General features: G+C 39.3%; 1 protein-coding gene and 1 long non-coding RNA gene across 12 annotated transcripts in view; one reads left to right on the top strand and one right to left on the bottom strand.

Moving 5' to 3' along the window:
* Nucleotides 1-20,358, top strand: part of ENPP2 (ectonucleotide pyrophosphatase/phosphodiesterase 2) — a 100,029-nt gene that overhangs the window by 54,307 nt on the left and 25,364 nt on the right. For all 11 annotated transcript variants that reach the window (XM_052703628.1, XM_052703629.1, XM_052703618.1 and 8 more), the window contains exons 6-11: nt 890-987; nt 2,229-2,308; nt 3,481-3,600; nt 12,690-12,745; nt 15,371-15,436; nt 16,113-16,185. In XM_052703628.1, coding sequence (XP_052559588.1) covers nt 890-987; nt 2,229-2,308; nt 3,481-3,600; nt 12,690-12,745; nt 15,371-15,436; nt 16,113-16,185 — 493 coding nt within the window. The remainder of the gene's footprint in view (nt 1-889; nt 988-2,228; nt 2,309-3,480; nt 3,601-12,689; nt 12,746-15,370; nt 15,437-16,112; nt 16,186-20,358) is intronic.
* Nucleotides 1,726-20,358, bottom strand: part of LOC128090897 (uncharacterized) — a 71,636-nt gene continuing 53,003 nt past the window's right edge. The window contains exons 2-3 of the long non-coding RNA XR_008211136.1: nt 14,183-14,249; nt 1,726-1,893 (exon numbers count right to left, since the gene is read on the bottom strand). This is a non-coding gene — a long non-coding RNA (uncharacterized LOC128090897). The remainder of the gene's footprint in view (nt 1,894-14,182; nt 14,250-20,358) is intronic.

The raw sequence follows: 20,358 nt of genomic DNA, 5'->3' as shown, positions 1-20,358 counted from the left end.
TTACTAAGTGAAGGGATTTCAAAACTGCAATGGGTAATAGGCTTGACTTTATAAAAAAAAAAAAAAAAAAGCAGAAGAAGGGCATTGAAAATGTAAGAGCATCTGAAACCAGTTATCTTACTAATATGCTTAAAGGCAAACATCTGCTTAGGTGCTGCACTGGGCTGCAGCTCAGTCTGGAGAAGAATTTGGAGGAAATAGGAGCTCCTGTTCTCCTGGTAACAATGATATCTTACCCCTGCAGTGAGTGACCATCATTAAGCACTCAGGCATGTCCATCCAGGACACATCTATGCCTGCTTGGATTCAAATCCAAGTAGAAGTAGTAAACAAAATATAATAAAATGACATGAAATATCATCATCTTTAGTATGTGAGAATGGGCTGTGCCTCTTAGAGCTTGCACAAGATGCCACATGGACTTTTTGTGAAGACAGAAGACCAGCTGTCCTGAAACATGTGGTTTTTAACTACAGGCTGTGTGCTAGGCTGGGTACTTCTGCACACAACTTTTTAATTTTTTTTTTTTTGCCTCTACTCCATCTCTTTCTGTAAGCATTTGCCTTTTTGGGCTGTGTACTTCTGGCTGCCTAGGGAAGATTTCTTTTATGTTGGAATATAGTCATTCAGCTGACTGTGACCACAGTCTGAACGTTACTAAGAATGAAGATTATCAGTTTATACTGATCTGTTGAGTAAGCAAGTAAGCCAAATAAATTAATTAATTAATAAAAAAAACACATAGTGCATGTAGTAACCGTACTTTACATTCTCTGGAGCCTCAGTTAGCAAGTGAAAATTAAAAAAACAACAACAAAACAAAAACAAAAACCAAACATAAAATCATTTTGAAATGCTGACTTATACTCCTGCTGCTTCTGCTTTTTAGCTTTGTTCGTCCTCCTTTGATCATCTTCTCTGTTGATGGTTTCCGTGCATCATATATGAAGAAAGGGAACAAGGTCATGCCCAATATTGAAAAACTGAGTGAGTACATCTGTTTTCTTACAATAAACGAAAGACAGTCTCATGCAGTCTGGTTGTTTTCATTGTGTATTGAGTAACAAAAGTCAGCATGGGTCTGGCGTGTAGAAGGGCTCTGCCAAATGCAGGGCTTTTCTGACTCAAAACTCTAATAAAGATTACATTTATTTTCCATAAAAGCAAATTGCATTAGTCCCCTTAGGTTTAGATGGTATCATCTGGTGGCTTGAAGGACCCTGGCTAAAGCAGCTTACAGCAAAGAATGAGAAGAGAGCTGCTTTAGGGAATGCAACCCAGAATTGGTGGGGTTAATTTGGTTTGCCAGCAAATAAATGAATCTTCAGTATGTGATATGTATCATAACATTGTATAGCCTAGTTCAGGTATGCCTGGAAAATTTTGCACTTGAATCACACATGTGGAAGACGTGGGTCCTGGATTTGCAGTGTACTGAACACACTGTATGTTTGAGCTTTTTAGTGTAGTATGGTAGCTTAAGATATGTGAGATATTGAGATATGTGCTCATATCCTTAAATGTGTTTTTTTCACTGTCTATTTACTGTCCCTTGCATTTGTGTAGCCAACTGGGGAGCTGTGGCCAAAGCCTATTGTGAAACTCCTGCTTCAGTGTATTTGTCATTTAAAATTAGTCCGTGATTTCTCATGTTCCTTTACTTAACAGCAAGACACTTCCAGTGAGTATGAACACTGAAAGCGGGATAACTGGGAAGGGAGTCCATGGAAATCACAGAATCACAGAATCACCCGGGTTGGAAGGGACCTCAAGGATCATGTCGTTCCAACCCCCCTGCCTAGCAGGGCCACCAAACGTACACATTCAGATCAGGTTGCCCAGGACCCCGTCCAACCTGGCCTTAAACACGTCCAAGGACGGGGCATCCACAACCTCCCTGGGCAGCCCGTTCCAGGGCCTAACTACTCTCCTTGTAAAGAACTTCCCCCTAACATCCAACCTAAATCTTCCCTCCTTCAACTTGGATCCATAAAATGTAGCTAGTTTAGTAGTACTAGCTTCTCTGTTTCAGCTGTTTACTGTGAAGTGCAAAGTAGCATGTGTGGATTTAGCACTGCAGAAAGTCTTGCCAGTGGTCATCAGAGGGTGATCATTTAAGTTGGTTAAAGTTTAACCACTTTCTGCAGCATTTTCAGTGAAAGCAATTGACTTTTTTTTGTCTCAGAGCTTCACTTTTGTAACGTTTGCATTCCCTGCTGATTTTTCAGGATCATGTGGAACACATTCTCCTTACATGAGGCCTGTCTACCCTACAAAAACCTTCCCCAACTTGTACACCCTCGCTACTGTAAGTCCTTGGGAAGGATTTTTTGGTGATAAAATGTTGCACTTCACAAGAGATGTGGGTTGTGGGAAGCAATATATATATTTTTTTAATAGAACTCCTTCACAGTCAATCCTTCTCTCCCTTATGTTAAGTAGTTTTTTTCAGTATTTTGAAGTTTTGAGATAAAGCATTTCTCTCTAAAATGCACGTTACTGTTTTCCTGCATTTTCCTATGCCTGTTTTTGCAGTTATTTGTACTGCTGTATAATTACAGGTCATGGTTTTTCTGGGGGGAAAAAAAACAACAGCCCAGAATACAACCAGCAGTTGTTCCTTCATTGGAGGAGCTGAAGTCAGTAGGGCTGACTTAGCAACCCACTTAAAATTTACAGCTGCTGAGTGTGTCTGGATGCTGCTTGGGTTCTACAGTAAACGAACCATTACTTCTGTGCCCTGGTGGCACAGCTGGTGGCCAGTCTGTCCCCAAGTCTGAGATGCAAACACTGCCATGTGTCAGTGCTCCTGAAGCAGAAGCCACTTTTTTCCCCGCCCTTTTTCTTCCTTTGCACAAATATTAAGATAAAAGAAGGGACGGACAAACAAGTAGCTGAGTATGGGAGAGAGCAGGAGAGAAAGGGAGATCAGAAATCTCTTAAATCACCTTCACTTCTGGAGAAGTGGAGGTATAAAGCCTCTGGGTTTATATCACTGTTTGGGTGTCTTGCTTTCATTTCTTCTTAGAAATAGCTCTAACAGAGGCACTAGTAAATATAAACTATTATAAAATGAGCACGCAGATTCTAACTCTTGCTAATGGAAAATGAATTACCATTTCCAGAAAGGGAATTCATAAAGAGGAACTCAAAGTTCAAATAAATCTTTTTTTTTTTTTTTTTTTTTTGCTTATTTTTGATGGCCTCAAACTAACTTCTAACCAGTGAGAAAATACTTCAAAATATCCAGCAGTAGAAGTTTTTGTGCTTTTTTTTTTTTTTCCTTTTAGCACAATTCAGTCATTTCCTGCTGTTTTCACTACTACAGCCAATTTTAAATGTTCTTATGTTGAAGTTAAAACCTTTTTTGCTGTTACAAAGACACCCATTTTAAAATAATTCAGTGGTATTTGCAGATAGCTATGGGGACTGCATTTATGTGCATTAGGGTTTTACTAATTAATCTACTTCTGCACAAAGGGACTCTATCCTGAATCACATGGAATCGTTGGCAATTCAATGTATGACCCAGTGTTTGATGCCAGCTTCAGTCTTCGAGGGCGAGAGAAATTCAATCACAGATGGTGGGGAGGTCAACCAGTAAGTTTCAGTTTCCCTCCTTCTCTCTCCCTCCTCCTTCCCCTCTCCTTGTGCTGTGGAACATAGCCAATAATAATAATTAAAAAAATACATCTGTGAACAATTTGTACCTGATCTCCCCATGGCTGGCCTTGTGTCTATCAGTGCAATGTAACGTTTTGAGTTGGCTTTTGCTTTTCAGAATAATAAAGCCATTGATTATGGAAAGGTGCTTGTGTTGATAAGTATAAATTAGATGTGGCTGGGAAAAAACCCTCATTTTAGGCAGCAGTTTAACACGAATTACTGTATTTTTGTCACTGTGGCACAGTGTTTCCTTTTCATTATGGGTTTCTCAGGTTTTCGTCCTAGTAATGTTCTTCTGGCAGTTTTAGTATTAATGTTCTGTCAGAGTAGCATGGCACAACTTCATAATTATTATTTGTTAAGTCCACAAGTGATTGCTGTTACCTGACATGCTGCAGAGGGTGTAGAAGTTTGTGAATTAATTTCTGCCTAGAACACAGCAGCAATGGCTGAGTGGATCTCTCTCTTGAATAAGCATTGCAATTGGTTTTCTCCAGATCTGAATCCTTATTTTAGGCATGAAAGTGGCCTCTTTCTAAGGATTAAAAGGAGGTCCCTTTGCTTCTACTGAACTTTCTCCTATTACCATATGCTTTAGTGACCTGCTTTAATTTGCCAGCAAAGATAGTTTTAAATTAAACTAATAAGTTTTACATGCAAGCAGCCAAGGTGCATATACTACATTGATTACTTAGGGACTAGCATGTGAAAACTTCCTGAGCAGTTAAACCAGACAGTGCCATTTTCTACACCAGAAATTGACGCCATTTTTACAGGAAGCAGTACAAGTCTTCTTACTCCCTGAGGAGCCACTCTGTAATCAGAAAGAATGCCTCTAAATGGGAACCAGTGCTAGATTTCTTCATACATCAGTACAGGTTAAGGCTTGATGGAAAGGAGCTATGTGGAGAAGGACCTGGGTGTCCTGGTGGACAACAGGTTGACAGTGAGCCAGCGGGGTGCTCCTGCAGCCAAGAGGGCCAGGGGTATCTTGAGAAGAGTGTGGCCAGCAGGACAAGGGAGGTTCTCCTCCCTCTCTTCTCTGCCCTGGTGAGGCCACATCAGAAATTCTGTGACCAATTTTGGGCTCCTCGGTTTAACAAAGAGAGGGAACTTCCAGGGAGAGACCACAGAGATGATGAGGGGCCACTCCCATATGAGGAAAGCTAGGAGACCAGTGTCAGTTCAGCCTGAAGAAAAGACAGAGAGGGGATCTTATCATTGCTTACAAACGTATATAAGGTAGATGTCAAGTGGATTGGGCCAGGCTCTTTTTAGTGGTGCCTAGTGACAGGATAAGGGGCAATGGGCATAAACTGGAATACAGGAAATTCCATACAAGCATGAGGAAAAAAATATATTTTGAGGATGATAGAGCACTGGAGCAAGCTGCCCAGAGAGGTTGTGAAGTCTTTCTCTGGAGATGTTCAAAACCTGCCTGGATGCTTTCTGCTGCAGCTTAATCTAGCGAACCTGCATTAGCAGGAGGTTGAACTGGATGATCTCCAGAGGTCTAACTTCTATGATTCTGAAATGGAGGTGTGTATTGGAAGGGGACTGGGAATACCATAATCTGTCATTGCTGTTTGCTAAAATGATCGGTGTCATCCTCCAAATCTCTAAGACATTAGTATCCCAGGAGACAAAAGGAAGTTACTTAGCAAGCATGTGTTATTTGTCCACATGTAGTTTTAGTCCACAACAAATGTGAGACAAGACCATTTAGAGTTGCAGGCAGATGTGTGACAGGCAGATGTCTGGCTGTAGCTGAGCCAGAATGAGGTATTTGTGCACTCGTAAAATTTGTCAGCAGTAATAAGGGGTGTAGTTGCTCCCTCACCCAGCTATGACCTGGGTTAGTTTTTAGCATAGGTTGTGTAGAGTAGAGAAGGTGATGCAGTGCCAGGCTGCTATCCATCTAGATCAGAGCAAAGCAGTGGGATAAAACTAGGAGCAGTGAAAGGGAGGCAGCAGGTAGCTTCTTCCTTCATCCTAGCTACAGCAACAGCCACACACTGAATGGCATCTGCAGTGTGCTTGCTGCAAACATGGATCTCATGGACAATAGTGTGGGCCAGCTGTTTGGTAGCTTGTTAGGCAGCAGCAATTTTAATTGTACATTGCAAATTTAATTGTGCATTTCAACTGAGTTTATGTAGGAATAACTCAAACTTACTTTCAGGGACTGTACAAATGTTTCTATTTTTAAACTGCAATATTTTAATAGCCTGTGTATGTTGCATCAGCTGTCATGTTGAGTGGGGGATATTGGGTAATTCTAACACCCACTCATTAGGAACACCTCTGCTATTACAGAGAATATAAGTCATTCCAGATTGTAAACAAGGGTCATGAAAAATGTCAGCTGAAAAGGGTTCAAGGAAGTTACATAACTGTGGATGACCACGCGCTAGAAAAAAATTCTCAGAGGATAAAGGGGAGTGTTGTATACACAAATAAGGGTGTTAAAATAGAACAGCTGATCCAAGGAAGTGTTAAAAGAAAAATACAGGAATCAGATAATAAGCTGGAAATCTCCTTGGAGAACTGGGAACATGCATAGAGGGACGGCTGTAATTCAGTTCCTACCCACTTATTATGAGGAGAACCTGTAAGTCTGGCAAATGTGAGTGGCCACACTGCCTGGGTTAGAAGAGAGAACATTTCTGCAAGAAATCTGCTAACATAAATGACCCCCTCTCTGCACATGGAGGAAATGCATGGTTTGCATGTATTTATTTGCAGAATCAAGCAAGTGTGAAAATGAGCTACTAAAACTTAGAGGGCAGGGATTTTGATGGGAGAAAAAGTTCTTTCTCCTTTATGTGGATTAGATACATAGTTCTAATTCATTTCTAATTGAATTTGATCTCTAAGTGAATTTCTAATTATTTTTTTTTATTTTACCTAAACATCACACTGATTAAAAACCGCCAAAAAAAGGATAGGTTTTCAAAGACAGTAAAATTAAGGGAGGAAGAAAGAAAATCTTGCGTGTACATCACAGAGTGTTATTCAACTATCCCTTTTAGGTCTTGGTCTCAAAGTGTAGTATGCAGCTTCAGAGAGGTACTTGGTTAGCACAGAACAGTTTTATCATCTAAAACTGCCCACCTTCCCAGGAAGGAAGAAGTTGTTACTGGGGTCCCTAGCTTCACATTATAACTAGAAACTGCCTTGAAGAGAATGTCATTTAACGTTAATCATTCCTAAAATACTTCCTTGCTCCTGGACAAGTCTATTGTATATAGTTTGTTAAAATGTATGTTGGTTTTTTTTGTTGTTGTTGTTGAATTACTTGTTCTGATAGTGAGCACTTTGCTAGGAAGCAGCCAAGCTAACACATGGCATCGGTGGGATTTGACAAATGAGTAGTTTAATGTTTTCACACAAGGAGTTGTGAGAAATTTATTTTAAAAGCAATAGGAAAAGGGGAAGGAGGGAGCAGGTAGCTTTGGAAGTGCTCAGGGATCCTCTAACTGCTGGTGAGACTTCCTGAAACCTGTTTTTCTGACTTAGTATATAACCTTTATTTATTATATAAGCTTAAAACCACCTTGTTTTTTGAAAGAAAAAAATGTGTGACAGGAAACAGCTGCACAACCACTCCTTCTCGTATTGCTACAGCATCTCACAGAAATTGTGAGCATCAGAGCCGCTGTTCTCAAAGGAGAGACTAACTTCGCTGCTCATTTTTCATGAGACTGAGACTGCTTTCATCCAAGAAACTTCAATCACTGAAGTCAACTGCCTAAATTAAGACCCCAGCTGCCTTTGGCTTCTGTTTAGCAGTAGTTTTCCACATGTTGATTTGGCTTACATTGCAGGCAATATGTTGCTTTTCCTCAGTGATCTTAGAAATAATCCTTTGGTCTCCTTAAGATCAGAAGATGATAGGTATAATACTGTAGTTTCATGAGGGCTGTAGTTAATGAGGACAGAGAGGCCCCTTGAGAAGGCTGTCCAGCTTGTATGTGAGTTTGCTGCAAAAAATGCCTCTCTTTTCAGAAATATCTTAATTATAACAGCATAGAGGGTGCTTTAGGGCACCTTGTATGACCCTTTCACTTTTAAAATTGTAAGAAAGAGGAAATATGGCTAAAGCAAGGCCTGTGGGAGTCACGACTCCAACTTTTACCTCACTGTCAGGAAAAGTGCAACTGATACAGGAAGGTAACAAGTAGCATCACTGTGCCAAGTTAATTCTACTTGCATGCATCACTCTTGTTTATGTTTGTTTGGGAAATAGTGATCATCAATCCTAGACACAGGGATTTCCCATTCTTGCATGGCCTCCTCCCAGTTGCAGTGAGTGTCTGTGCTACCTCCATTCCTGACATGGATTTCCTTCCCTGGCTGGCAGCTGTGTTTGCTCAGCTCTCAATGAGGCCTGCCTCTCCTGTTGGCCCTGACCTGAGGTGTGCCACTGCTGTTCTTGAATGATGCAACAGGACACAGGCAGACCTTGAAAATGTATGGACATTCATTTATTCACAGAAGGTTAAATGTAGGGAGATGCTGCGCTGTCCGTGCAGGTTTTCAAAGACAATTCAACAGCCATTTGAAGAACTTTGTTTAGTATCTGTGCAAACACATGCCTAGCAACTGTAAGAAGGGAGAACTTGGGACTTGTGTGTTGCATAGTGCACTTCCACCTGAAGTTGCTTAGCCTCTCTATTTTTTATCAGTAAATAAAAGAGAAAAAGAAAGAATAATTGTAGTCTGTCAACAAAGAGGATCTACCTAGCTTACAGTAGATGTCTTGTAAGCATCTAGTTAACCACGTTTATCATGTCTTGGGATGTTTGCCAGTGTACTTGAGTTGAAACAGTGGTTCTGTAACTTACCAAATCTTTTTATGATGGAAAATTTAGATATCCTCCAATTCCCAATATGCCACAGTATGAACACAGACTAGTTAACCTTTGATATATATATATATTAATTTTAAATATGTATTCCTCTCTTATTTGCTTAAGCAATTAAATCAGAAATATGGTCTTTTCATAACTTACAATACTATAAAATTGTGTCCCATCTGAAAACCAGAGTGCTCATCTGACATAGAATTTTATAGGTATCTGTTTAACTAACATTTGCACTTAAAGCCAATGTATTTATGTATGGCAAATAAATTACATAAGTTCACAAATGGAACTGAACTTGCAATGGGTAACACAGTACACTTTATGATAAATGACCTGAACAGATGTGACAGACGTGTATATAATATTGCATTTACATGCTCAGTACTGGAATATCTAGGATTAAATAACTTAAGGACTGTGACTCTAACCAACAGAGAGGAGATGAAACGATTTTTATTCAATTCCTGATTTTGACTGTTTCACATGGACAGCGTTGAGAGCACATCACCTAATTTTTTCTTTTGTATTGTACACTGATTGCACGGACTCATATTAATTTGGAAGAGGCATGAATGACTTGCACTCTGTCTTGAAAGTCAGTGAATTTAAGTTAGTGACACTGAGAGATGAGGCTGTAGTAGCAGCTTACCTTGATTTTGTGCTGGAGTTAAAATCCTATAGCCAAGAGTAGGAAGTAAATTTGTGCATGCCCATCATCTGTTCCAGCTGCCAGTCTGTTACCTGATTTTAGCTAATCAGTAAAGGGTTATGGCTACCAGGGGCACATCTGGTAGAGAAATAGAGGCTGCCATCACTATATTCTGTCACAGCTCCAAAATATATTAGAAGTTTGATGTTCAAGTTTGTAGATGAAAACTCTTTCACCTGGGAGACTGCTGCTGCTTCAGTGAGTACTGTAAGGTCACAGAATCATTGAAGTTGGAAAAAACCTCTGTGATCATCTAGTCCAATCATCAACCCATCCCTGCCATGCCTACTAAACAGCGTCCCTCAATGCCACATCTATAGGTTTCTTGAACACCTACAAGGACAGTGACGCCACCACCTCCCTGGGCGATCTGTTCCAATACTCGACCATTCTTTCTGAGAATGAATGCTTCCTAATATCCAACCTGAACCTCCCCTGGTGCAGCTTGAGGTCATTACTTCTCATTTTAAATGATGTCTCTGCAAACGCTTTGTTATGTGTAGTGGCTTTAGGTATGATGTTGAATCACATTGGGCTTTATTATTTTGCTTTTAAACAAACCAAAGGTTGTTTTGTTTTGTTTTTTTAATATCCTGTTCAAAGAAAGAGGGATGAATGTCCAGTAGTTTTTCTTTCAACCTTGGGTTCAACAAGTCTCTGCCTGGAAAAATCCTAAGGGAGTTGTTTCAAACTTACTTCACATACGTTGCAGGTAGATATGGACCATTTGACCTGTTGGTCTTACTTTAACAGATCGCTGTCTTAGCCGTTTCAAGTGCAGCAGATGCATTTTCTCATTCAAATTGTTAATGCCAATGTAAATTGCTGCATTGGGAGCAGAGGGAGTGCTTTTTTTCCCTATCTGAAGCCAATCCAGGTGCCCTTTCAAGGGACATGCTGTTCTCTTACTGCTGACAGAAGACAGTACAACTAGGGGTGATCCCTGCTAAGATCACCGGGGAGAGATTGTCAGACCCTACAGTATGATAGAGGAGAAGCCTGAAATAGACATCTACAAGTGATTTCAGCAATGCTAACAGTCAGGAGAAGCACAGGACATACTCAGCTGCTGTGGGTGGAACTTGGCTTGTTTCATTTAGTTGACAAGATGCAGACTGGACCACCTGTATGCGTGCAGTCCAAAGCACTAGAAAGTCAAACAGATGGTACAATTCTAAAACTGAATTCCCTGGACTTAGTTTATTGGTACCATCCCAAAGTTAACTGCAAAATTATTTCAAGTTTGCAGGAACACAAACACTTTCAAAGAAAAATAAATCTGCTGCAGCTCTGGAGGGACAATGGTTTTCCAAGTATAGCAAGACCAAGGAGCATAACAGCAGTGGAGCTGACACTCATTATGCTAAATTTATATCTGACCTCTCTTCTCTGCTGCGGTAGGATTCTGCTCTGGGAATAAATCTAAAGTGCAATGGAAAATGTATTTGCTTCAAATGTTGACTCTTTTTCATGTGGGAAGGCCGAGAACCACTAATGAGTATGGAGTAGCTCCTGTCTTAGTTTGACACGGGGTCTGGGTTGGAGTTATATACCCTTTGCTGACATAGATGACACAAACGGGCTTGTGGATATGTCTTTGCATTACAGGCACACTTCTGACTATAGCATACAGCCTCCAGCTTGAAGGCACCTTTCCTTGCCTCTCCTCACTTTCACCCGCATCTTTCTGTCCAGTCAGTGTTTGTCCATGAGCATTCCAAATCAATCTCTCTGTTGTTCAGTAGTGTCCAGATTCCCATGTAAAATCAAATTCATGGACTTTCTGCTTCTGTTCTTGTTGTGTTCATTTAGTAAACAATCATTTCTATAGTTACCTTGGATATATTAGTCCCTGAAAAAGAGAGGATACATTACCAGAACGTTAGGATGTAATAAAAACAACTGCTTTTTTTATAGCTGTGATTTTAAATGAACTGGATTGAGTTCTGTCAGATTTGAAGGAGTAAAAGATGTAAAGATAAGGTAGGAGGTATGTTCGTGGCACTAGAAAGGAAAATAGGATCCATTTTTCCATAATTGTGAACATAACAATATTCAAATTTAATTTCCATTAACTACAGCCTCAGTGTGGAAATGATCTTTCATTAGACTGTGACAAATTAAATTCAGTTAAGGCTAATGCATGAATAATTCATGCATGACATTTGAATAATGCATGCCTAGATGACAGTTTATAAGTGCCCGTTAGAGCAAGGTAGAGTGGCCTTGAATGTATTTTGAAGAGCTGATTTAAAGTAAGTCAAAGGTTTTTCAATCATTAAGGAAGGGATCTGTGTTTTGGCTTAAATGGTCATGAAATGACTAAACTGTAGAATGCGTAAATAATGACACGGGAAAGCAATTTTCTAGTTTTATGCATAATATTAGCATTTAAGTCATTACCACTTTTGAAATAAGTTTTAAAATGATTTGCTAGATCCTTGCAAAGAAATTCAGTCCCACCAGGCTACAAACTGATTATGGACCTTTTTGATTTTTGGTCATTCTGATTCCCCTGCCTTCTATAGGTATTCTTAGAATAAAAATAAAAGAGAAAGAGGCAATGAGGATAACTAGAGTATGATGTGGTTTTCACTGAAGAAAGATCAAACTAACTTGAAAAGTAATAAACAGGAGTGAATATAGTTGCAGTGTTCTGTAGAAGTGAGAAGAGAAAGAATTAATAACGTGTTTTCCCAGTATGGGAACAATATTAAGGTATGTGACGTTGTGACATTGCCAATCTCAAACCAAACAAAACTACACTCATACATTGTGTGTCTATACTGTAGAACATGCTGCTCCAAACTATTATATAGCCAGAAAATAGATGAGTTTAAAAAACGAATTTGAAAAACTCTGGGAGATTGTTCCTATCATTTCCATCCATCACCACTTTGGGTGAGCTCAAAAAGTTCTTCAACTTCTATGGAGCAAGGTGTTCCTTCACACTTTCTTTATACCTCTGCTCCCTTTTATTTTTTGGTACTCTTTATCAGCTCATTATTTGCTGATGGCTACTGATGATAGAATCAGCAAAGAGGGTTTTTTTATGTAGACCCTGCTGAGTATTGAGCTGTGTTCTTTCCTACCTGAGTGTCCTTCAAATCTTGAACGTTAAAGAGCTCAGGTGAGGTATGTCTGATTTTTGGAAATTAAATGGGGTGAGATACTTGTGAAGTTTCGGTCCATGTATTGTAATGCTTTCTGTTAGAAGTAACAAAGATATTTAGGGGTGAAACTACAAAACATCAGTTGATGCATTGCTACAGAATCTGTGTAGGTTTGTCACTCTACATGTTCAAATTAGGGATGGAAGCTGAAGCCTGCAATTTTTATTTCTAAGCTCAGGGTAGAAGAATGTGCCTTGAAAACATTTTCTTTTGATTTCAGAGAGTCATTAAGGATCTGAACACATTCTAATCCTCTTATATTTTCCTCATTAGATTTGGATTACTGCAGCCAAGCAAGGGGTGAAAGCTGGCACATTCTTCTGGTCTGTGTAAGTGTCTCTGTTTTCTGGAGATTTGTAACTAATAAGTCTGAATTAATTCAGTGCAAATATTTATTAATTGTTTTCCTTGCTGTAAACGTTTGGTAGCTGCTCAGTTGGAGACTGTACCTGTAAGCCTCTCATTTCATTTCTCAAATGTTTCTCATAACTAAAGCTAACTCTACAGTTTGACACAACTTTATACATTGATATTTAGCCACTGTTCGAACAAAAGTAGAGTGACTGTATCAAAAATTACTTTCCTTCATTTGACTGTGTTGTTTTGCCTCCTCAGTATTGCTGGCAAAGTCTTCTAGACTTCTGAGTGTTTGTGCAAGACTTTTATTTTCCTCACTTCACGTGACATCAACAGCCTAATTCACTCCCTCCTTTTACGATCCAGCCTGGCCTTTGAATAATAATAATCTAGTTCCCATTTATTAAGAGATAGCCTTGAGGACCTTTGCTCTTTTTTCTGTTCTTTAATGGTTCTGAATTATTTTCCCTTGTCCCAACTAAGACATTTTTCTAACTAAAAATGAATGACTTTTAATAACTTCTGAGTTCCGAGGAATTCAGATGTATCAATGTCTCCATTTCCTTTAAGTGGCAAGATTGCAGGAATGAAGAAAATGGTCATACTACCAAGATCAAAAGTACTGATGGGATTTGCCTATTTTTTGGTTCCATTTTGAATAATATTCTTTGGTGCTCTGAATATCATAAGCATATGGAAGAAATAATAAATGTACAGTGTATATAGCTGGTGAGAGGTTTAGGTTTGCAAGTCATTTACCAGGCAGAGCTTTGATCTGCTTCTCTACAAAGCATAGGAATTTATGCAATACCAAAGCACTACAACTACATGGGAACCAGAAGCACCTTGGCTGATCCATATCTGGGGATATATAAAACATTAGGAAAAATAACAAAGGCTGTATTGTAGATATATATGCCTGTAGCAAGAAAGGGATTCAGCCACTTTACATATGAATGAAATACATCCTCCCTAAAACTGTACTATTTAATTTGGAGTATGGAATATTTTTGGTGAAAAAAACTCAGATAAACTCTTTTAAGGAAACAGTAGTATTTAAACACTTCTAAGTCTCAAGTGATTTATTTTTTAAATAATGAAGATTTTTCAAATTGGGCAACTAGTAAGTTTCAAAACGGCAACACCTAACATTATTCTGTCTTATTATATTTCTTTGTCTGCAAATTTTAGCATTATTTCTCATCTTATAATTCTACAAGTGGAAGTTTCCTGTGTAGATCACAGAATCACAGAATCACAGAATCACCCGGGTTGGAAGGGACCTCAAGGATCATGTAGTTCCAACCCCCCTGCCTAGCAGGGCCAGCAAACGTACACATTCAGATCAGGTTGCCCAGGACCCCGTCCAACCTGGCCTTGAACACGTCCAAGGACGGGGCATCCACAACCTCCCTGGGCAGCCCGTTCCAGGGCCTAACCACTCTCCTTGTAAAGAACTTCCCCCTAACATCCAACCTAAATCTTTCCTCCTTCAACTTGGATCCATTTCCCCTAGTCCTGCTGTTGTCAGCCCTTCTGAAGAGTTTACTCCCCTCCTGGTTGTAGGTTCCCTTCAGGTATTGATAGGCTGCAATGAGGTCACCCCGCAGCCTTCTCTTCTCCAGGCTGAACAAGCCCAACTCCCTCAGCCTGTCCTCATAGGGGAGGTGCTCCAGCCCCTCCAGTGTAGATGGAGAATGGCAACCAGTGTTGTTGTACAAGCCATTAAGTAACTTGTTTCAAAATGACATCTGCATTTCTCCATCAAATACGCTTCCAAAAAATGCTGAATTTAATTCACTAAGGTGAATCCAAGATGGCTGTACTTGACTCTTATTGGGATTCTGCAATTGATCTAAGGGAATTTGAAACCACTGATGCTGTTGTATTAAAACACTTGTATGGTCACTGATCTGCAGAGCTTTCTTAAGATGAGATATTTTGAAATGTAATAGCTGTTTACGTGTTTAGTAATTCCCATAGCAATAATTTGGCCTCAGCAGCCAAGTGAGATGTCTCAGGATAACAGTGAATCATGATTTATCCATTCTGCAGAGAGAAGTTGTAAATGTTGTGTGAGTCACCATGCTGTTGTCTGATGTTTCAGATGACTCTGGTTTGATTTACACCTGCTTAATCCTGTTTGGTTACTATTAAGTCAGTGGGAGTTTTTCCAATGTCTTTAAGACTAGCAGTTAGATTTGTACCAGTGTGAGAAATGTCATGGTTTTCACTCATGCCAGCTATCCAATGGCAGCACTACTGTGCATAAAAGCAGTTCATCTGGGTTAAAGATACCAGGATGGATCTTTAGTCACTGCTATTAGAATAGTTTGGTTTCCTGCCTTCAGTTCTGACTCCATTTATGAGCTTTTAATCCAATTTATTTAGGAGTATGTGAACATTCAAGAGATCAGATGCAACTATTTGCAAAATAAGAATCAGTACCAAACAAGAAACAAGATGCAATATACTAAAAGGAAATGACATTATTATGATTGATGATAGTCACCGTGGAATCAGTTCATAGCAAGACTGTTTTGATGCTTCTTGTAGTCTCTGATAAAAAGGCATTTTTTTGTGTTTTTGTGGTCTAGTGTCATTCCCCATGAGCGCAGAATACTAACAATACTGCAGTGGCTGACCCTTCCGGATAATGAAAGGTAATTCAACCTGTTACTGGTTAATTTCTAGCCTATACTCTTCTCAAAAATAACTGGAAAAGAGCAAGAGGAAGTTTAATTTTGTTAAACTTCCATTGATTTCAGGATTTGTTTTGATTTGTTTTGATTGGTTAGATTTGTTTGTTTTTTTTTATCCTAGCTTTTAACCATCTTCATTTTGATTCTCAATAAAAGTATGGTATCAATTTCTTTCCCATCTAGAAGCATTTAATTACATAGATTAACATGGATAGTTCTTAGCCTACTGAGTCTAATACGGCTTAACAAGCTTGTAGGCAGTGGCAGAACTGGACTCTGAGGACTGGGAAAATTTTAAGATTTTAATGATGACTGTTTTTTCCATATACAAGTTTGCACACTCTGCTGACTGCAAAGCTCCAGAGGGTTACTGTTGTGATCCCACTTACAGGGCTAAGAAAGCACGTGTCCTCAGATGGTACCCAGGGTGCTTCTCGGGATGTGTTCTGGGATTTAATAAAGTTGTAGAACAATTAATTACTTAATCATCATATCATGGAAACATATGACTGAGAAACAGTTCTCTTTAAAGCCAACTCTCATTGCAAGGTTGGTTTTATCTGGCTTGAGCTGGCAGGTTTGGGGCTTTTTGTTGTTGAAGGAAAGCTGTCCTGAACAAGGCCTTTCTTTCTTTCAGGCCTTACGTTTACGCTTTCTACTCCGAGCAACCAGATGCTGCTGGCCACAGATATGGACCTTTCAACTCAGAGGTTAGTAGAGATTTTCATCCATAGAAAAAGCACACATCTAGAATACATTTTTAGAATAACTGCTGATGCTCAGAAGTAATATTTTTAGCAAATTTTTTCACCCGTTTCTGTAGTATGCGTCACCTCTGCCAGAGAAAGCAAAATTATTGTTTAAGGATTTATCTTGTGATTCAGTTCTGAGAAGGAACGGCCCATGCCTTTCATAGATTGTTTCTCTTTGTGATATGAAAATGCAAATGGAAATCTCTCTTTGGCAAAAATGAGATTGTAATTCGGTGCGACAACAGAATTTAATGTTCCTCAAACAGTTTATCCTTCTTAAACGTAATAAAACTATAATGCACAAAATACTGAGGAAAAATGCAGTGAAGAGAAAGGCTTATTTAATGCTAACAGCCTGCAGTAGCCAAAGTAATAATTCTAGTCTGTCATGAGCTGTAAAAAGCAGCTATTTCCAGTTTCATATAGACCCTAGAGGATTTCAGTTAGGTTTGCCAATACTGCTCCCTCAGGGCTGGTCTGTTGAGTTTGGAAAAGATTTTGAAGCATTGTAAGGTATTTTAAAGAAAAATTATGTGCAAAACACTGCAGTAATTTAACCCCTTGTTTGGGGTTCGGATTGCCAATGAGTACAGCTTCTCTGCCAGCATGGTGCAGGTTACAAGAACTTAAAGACTGTGTGGTTGTCTGGGATTTGTGGGGAGGGAAAGTAAGTTCTGTGCCCAAGTGTTTTACTGCTTGGGGTGGCTGGGGGCTGAGCATCTGGCAAAGCTCCTCTAGTCTCAGTGGAAACATATGCCTGTAGGTTGCAGCCACAAGACTTCAGGAGTTTTCATATGTGCTTATTAAAGGGTAAACAAATGTTTTCAAATCTTTGAAAACTGAGGAGTATATTTACACTTTGGAAGGTAATACCAATCTCCCTGAGCAGCCAGTTACCAAGCAGATGTTTCTTACTTGTATGCTATACATCTGGTAGCTTCCTCTACTGGAGAAGTGAGCAAGAGAAGTAGCATTAATCTTTTTAAATGTACTTGAATTATTTGGGGCTGTTTAAACAAATTTACAGGATTATGGATTTGCTGTGGGTAGCATCCCTGCTGGAGTAGTTTTAGCCATGATCTCAAGAGCAGCATCAGAGAGGAGTTGAAAACACCGTAGTGGATGGGAAGATAAAGTCCATGTTATGGATATCCTGCAGTTAATATCTGCCAACAGTCCTGCTAAATTGATAGGCACTGATATGTTTTCATGTTGTCATCTGACTCCAAACAGGAGAGGTATCTGACTGGGCCAAGCAAGAGATGGGTGATGAGAGCTGTCTGATTCAGATGCAGCTCAAGGATACACCACTTAATGATGCTTCATAGTTCCTCTTTTTGAAATATTACAAGTGTGTGGCTTATGACTGACAACTGTAATTTTATTTATCTGTAGACAACCGCTTCCGTCTGAGCAGAGTTGTGAGGCTCTTTCCATGGACTTAAAGGACAATATAAAGAAGATGACAGTGAATTTGATCTTTACATTCCAGCCTTTAACAAACCAATTTAGCACTTTATGCTCAGTAATATAGTTTCAGATTGATCAGAAGTTTCTAAAAAGTGAAGTGTAACTGTATCATCACAGGAAAAATTCCTATAAAAGCAAAAGTCCCTAATGGCTTTTATTGCTTGAGGGTTCTTCTGGACGTTTATCTGAAGGCTGACCTCTAATTCAAGTTCTTAATAAGCATGAATTAATAGCTTGTGAAATTTTTACAAATGAATTGACTTATGCCATTTGTATTAAACACAAGAAGTGCTTGAAATTGATTTCTAGCCAATTGAGAACAGACAGTTTAGCAGATGAGCATGTATGGGCTTGGAGTTCAAACAGTGGCCACAACTTTCTGAATGGAAATTTAAGTAAATGGATACAGCTGTATAAGTATACAGATGCTGAGATTTGTGAGGGGCCTCATTTCAGGATAGAGAAGCTGGGGATTACTTTATATTGTTTCTCTTGACACTTTGTTTTCAATATTATTTTTAGGAGATACAAAATTTACATAAAACAGCTGGGAAGGAGTCCTCAAAGGGACCCTGTCCAGTTGCTTCCTAGATACCGAGAGCATGACCTCCCTGTGTAGTCGTTCTTTTCTTGTATACAGCTGGCTGTGGCTGGACAGTTGGAGTAATTCTGACCACTTCATTTTTCTTCATACAAAGGCAGATCAGTCCAACACTTGCATTTGAATAAACCCTGTAACAACTATCTGCTATATTTAAGATAGGCTTTTTATTTCTTTTTTGAAGAGTCAAGATTTCATGCTGAGCTTTTGTTGCTGCATATGGTAGCTTGAGAAATTGTTTCATACCTCAGAATCTTCCAGATCCTACAAAAGTCCATTAGAAAAGTGGGTGTTTACTAGAGCTTCTTATGCCAAATAATATTGTGAATGTTTTTCAAATGTATAATCTTAAAGGTCAAATGGCATCCATGGCCAATAATCTTCAACTTCCAGACTTCAGCTGAAAGCACTTAGAGCTTCAGAGGATGTACACAACAGCCTATGGACAGAGTTAAAAGCTAGGATTAAAGGGAATTAGAAGAATTTAAGCTTTATTGGGTGAACTGTCAGCACTGTTGATATAAATGGAATACATATTATGGTCAACATCCACTACGCTAACTTTGCATGTTCTCTAACATTATGAATTTCAGTGCAAATGAAATTGATTGCCTATGTAGGGTTTTTGTTTGTTTGTTTGGAGGGACATGAAGGAACTTCTCAGGAAGCATATTAATGGATTCTGCTGCATTTCCAGGGGCAGTTATGCAAGTTATCAAATATGTGCTTGCTCTTCATTTACTTCTGCAATTTTTTTTCTTTCCCTCTGTGCTTCTGCAGTTGAACTCTGGTATGTTGGTCCATCTGGGTCAAGAAGCAGAGCTTTGGCTGGCTAGTTACTCTTGTGATGTTACAGTTCCCTTCTGTAAGCAGGGAGGGAGATTTGTTTCCCTCCTCCGTAACTCTATTCTGACTCTTTTCAAGCAAAACTAAGATGTGGCTGGTTAATAAGAACTTGGCTTTTTTTTTTTTTTTTAATCTTACCTAACTTTTATTTTTGAAAATAAAACTTCTAGATGTATATACTACTGAAAGAGCTCTAAAACAGATCGAAATCTGGCATTGCTACACTGTTCCTGCTGCTCCTCTAACACGCTGTCTTGAGACAGCCATTGTCAGTGTTCAGACCTGGGTCTCCTACGCTCGTGTTTCTGGCATACTGAAGCTCTGTCTGAGCGCCTTCAGAGAGAGTAAAATGAGAATCCTTCCTTTCCTTGCTGCTCCTTTCATCAGGACTGCACAAAGCTTGAAGCGTTTTAAAAACAGAAAACTCTGGTGCTGCTTTATTAAAATGCCTTTCTGGAGAGAGACGAATGAGACTGGACTAGAATCTCCTTTCCAGCTGCTTGCCTTGGAAGCAATGAAACAGCATGGCAGATGGTAACATTCCCTTCCTTCCCTTCCTTGTTTACATTGCACTGTTACTGAACAACTGTGAGAAGCTGACTAAACACATAGAAGTAAAATATCATCATAAACCAACTCTTGTCAAGCCCACTCAGCGTGCTCCGTTGTGTGCAGCGTATCTTAGTAAATATCTCCTTGTAGGCATCATCTGTCACTGCTTTGTATGCAACCCTGAGCAGTGCCGAGAGCCTGTGACTCACGTAAAGTCAGTGAGAGTGGTAAAGTTCTAAATTACAAGTGAGTTGATTAATGGGATGGTATTTTTTTCCAGTTATGTCTTACAAGGTTTTTCCCCTTCTGTTTATATATCCAGATACTCGTGCATTTATGAACAATTACCCACATGAGATATCATACCAAATGTATTAAGAAAATTAAATTTTCAAGTTGCCCTTAAAGCTGCTAACAAGGCAGGTGCTGCTTTCAAAGGCTCTGCCACTAATAAATATGCCCTACCTAGCTGATTTGAAGGATGCAAGCGCCAAGCTAACTGAGTCTCACCTTTACGGCTTTGTTCTGTGGAACTGCAGTCCCCAGTATGTATTAATGGGACTCTGGTGATTTCAGTGGGGTTTATGGCCTGGCACACAATGCTAATGCTACTGATAAGAATATCTACTGTCACCTATTTGAACAAAAATGTGTATGGAAAA

This window comes from Tympanuchus pallidicinctus, unplaced genomic scaffold (genome assembly GCF_026119805.1).
Source record: "Tympanuchus pallidicinctus isolate F22 unplaced genomic scaffold, pur_lepc_1.0 scaffold5, whole genome shotgun sequence".
Taxonomy (NCBI): domain Eukaryota; kingdom Metazoa; phylum Chordata; class Aves; order Galliformes; family Phasianidae; genus Tympanuchus; species Tympanuchus pallidicinctus.
The sequence above is the reverse complement of the archived record's forward strand: the minus strand, read 5'-3'. Positions and strand labels throughout refer to the sequence as shown.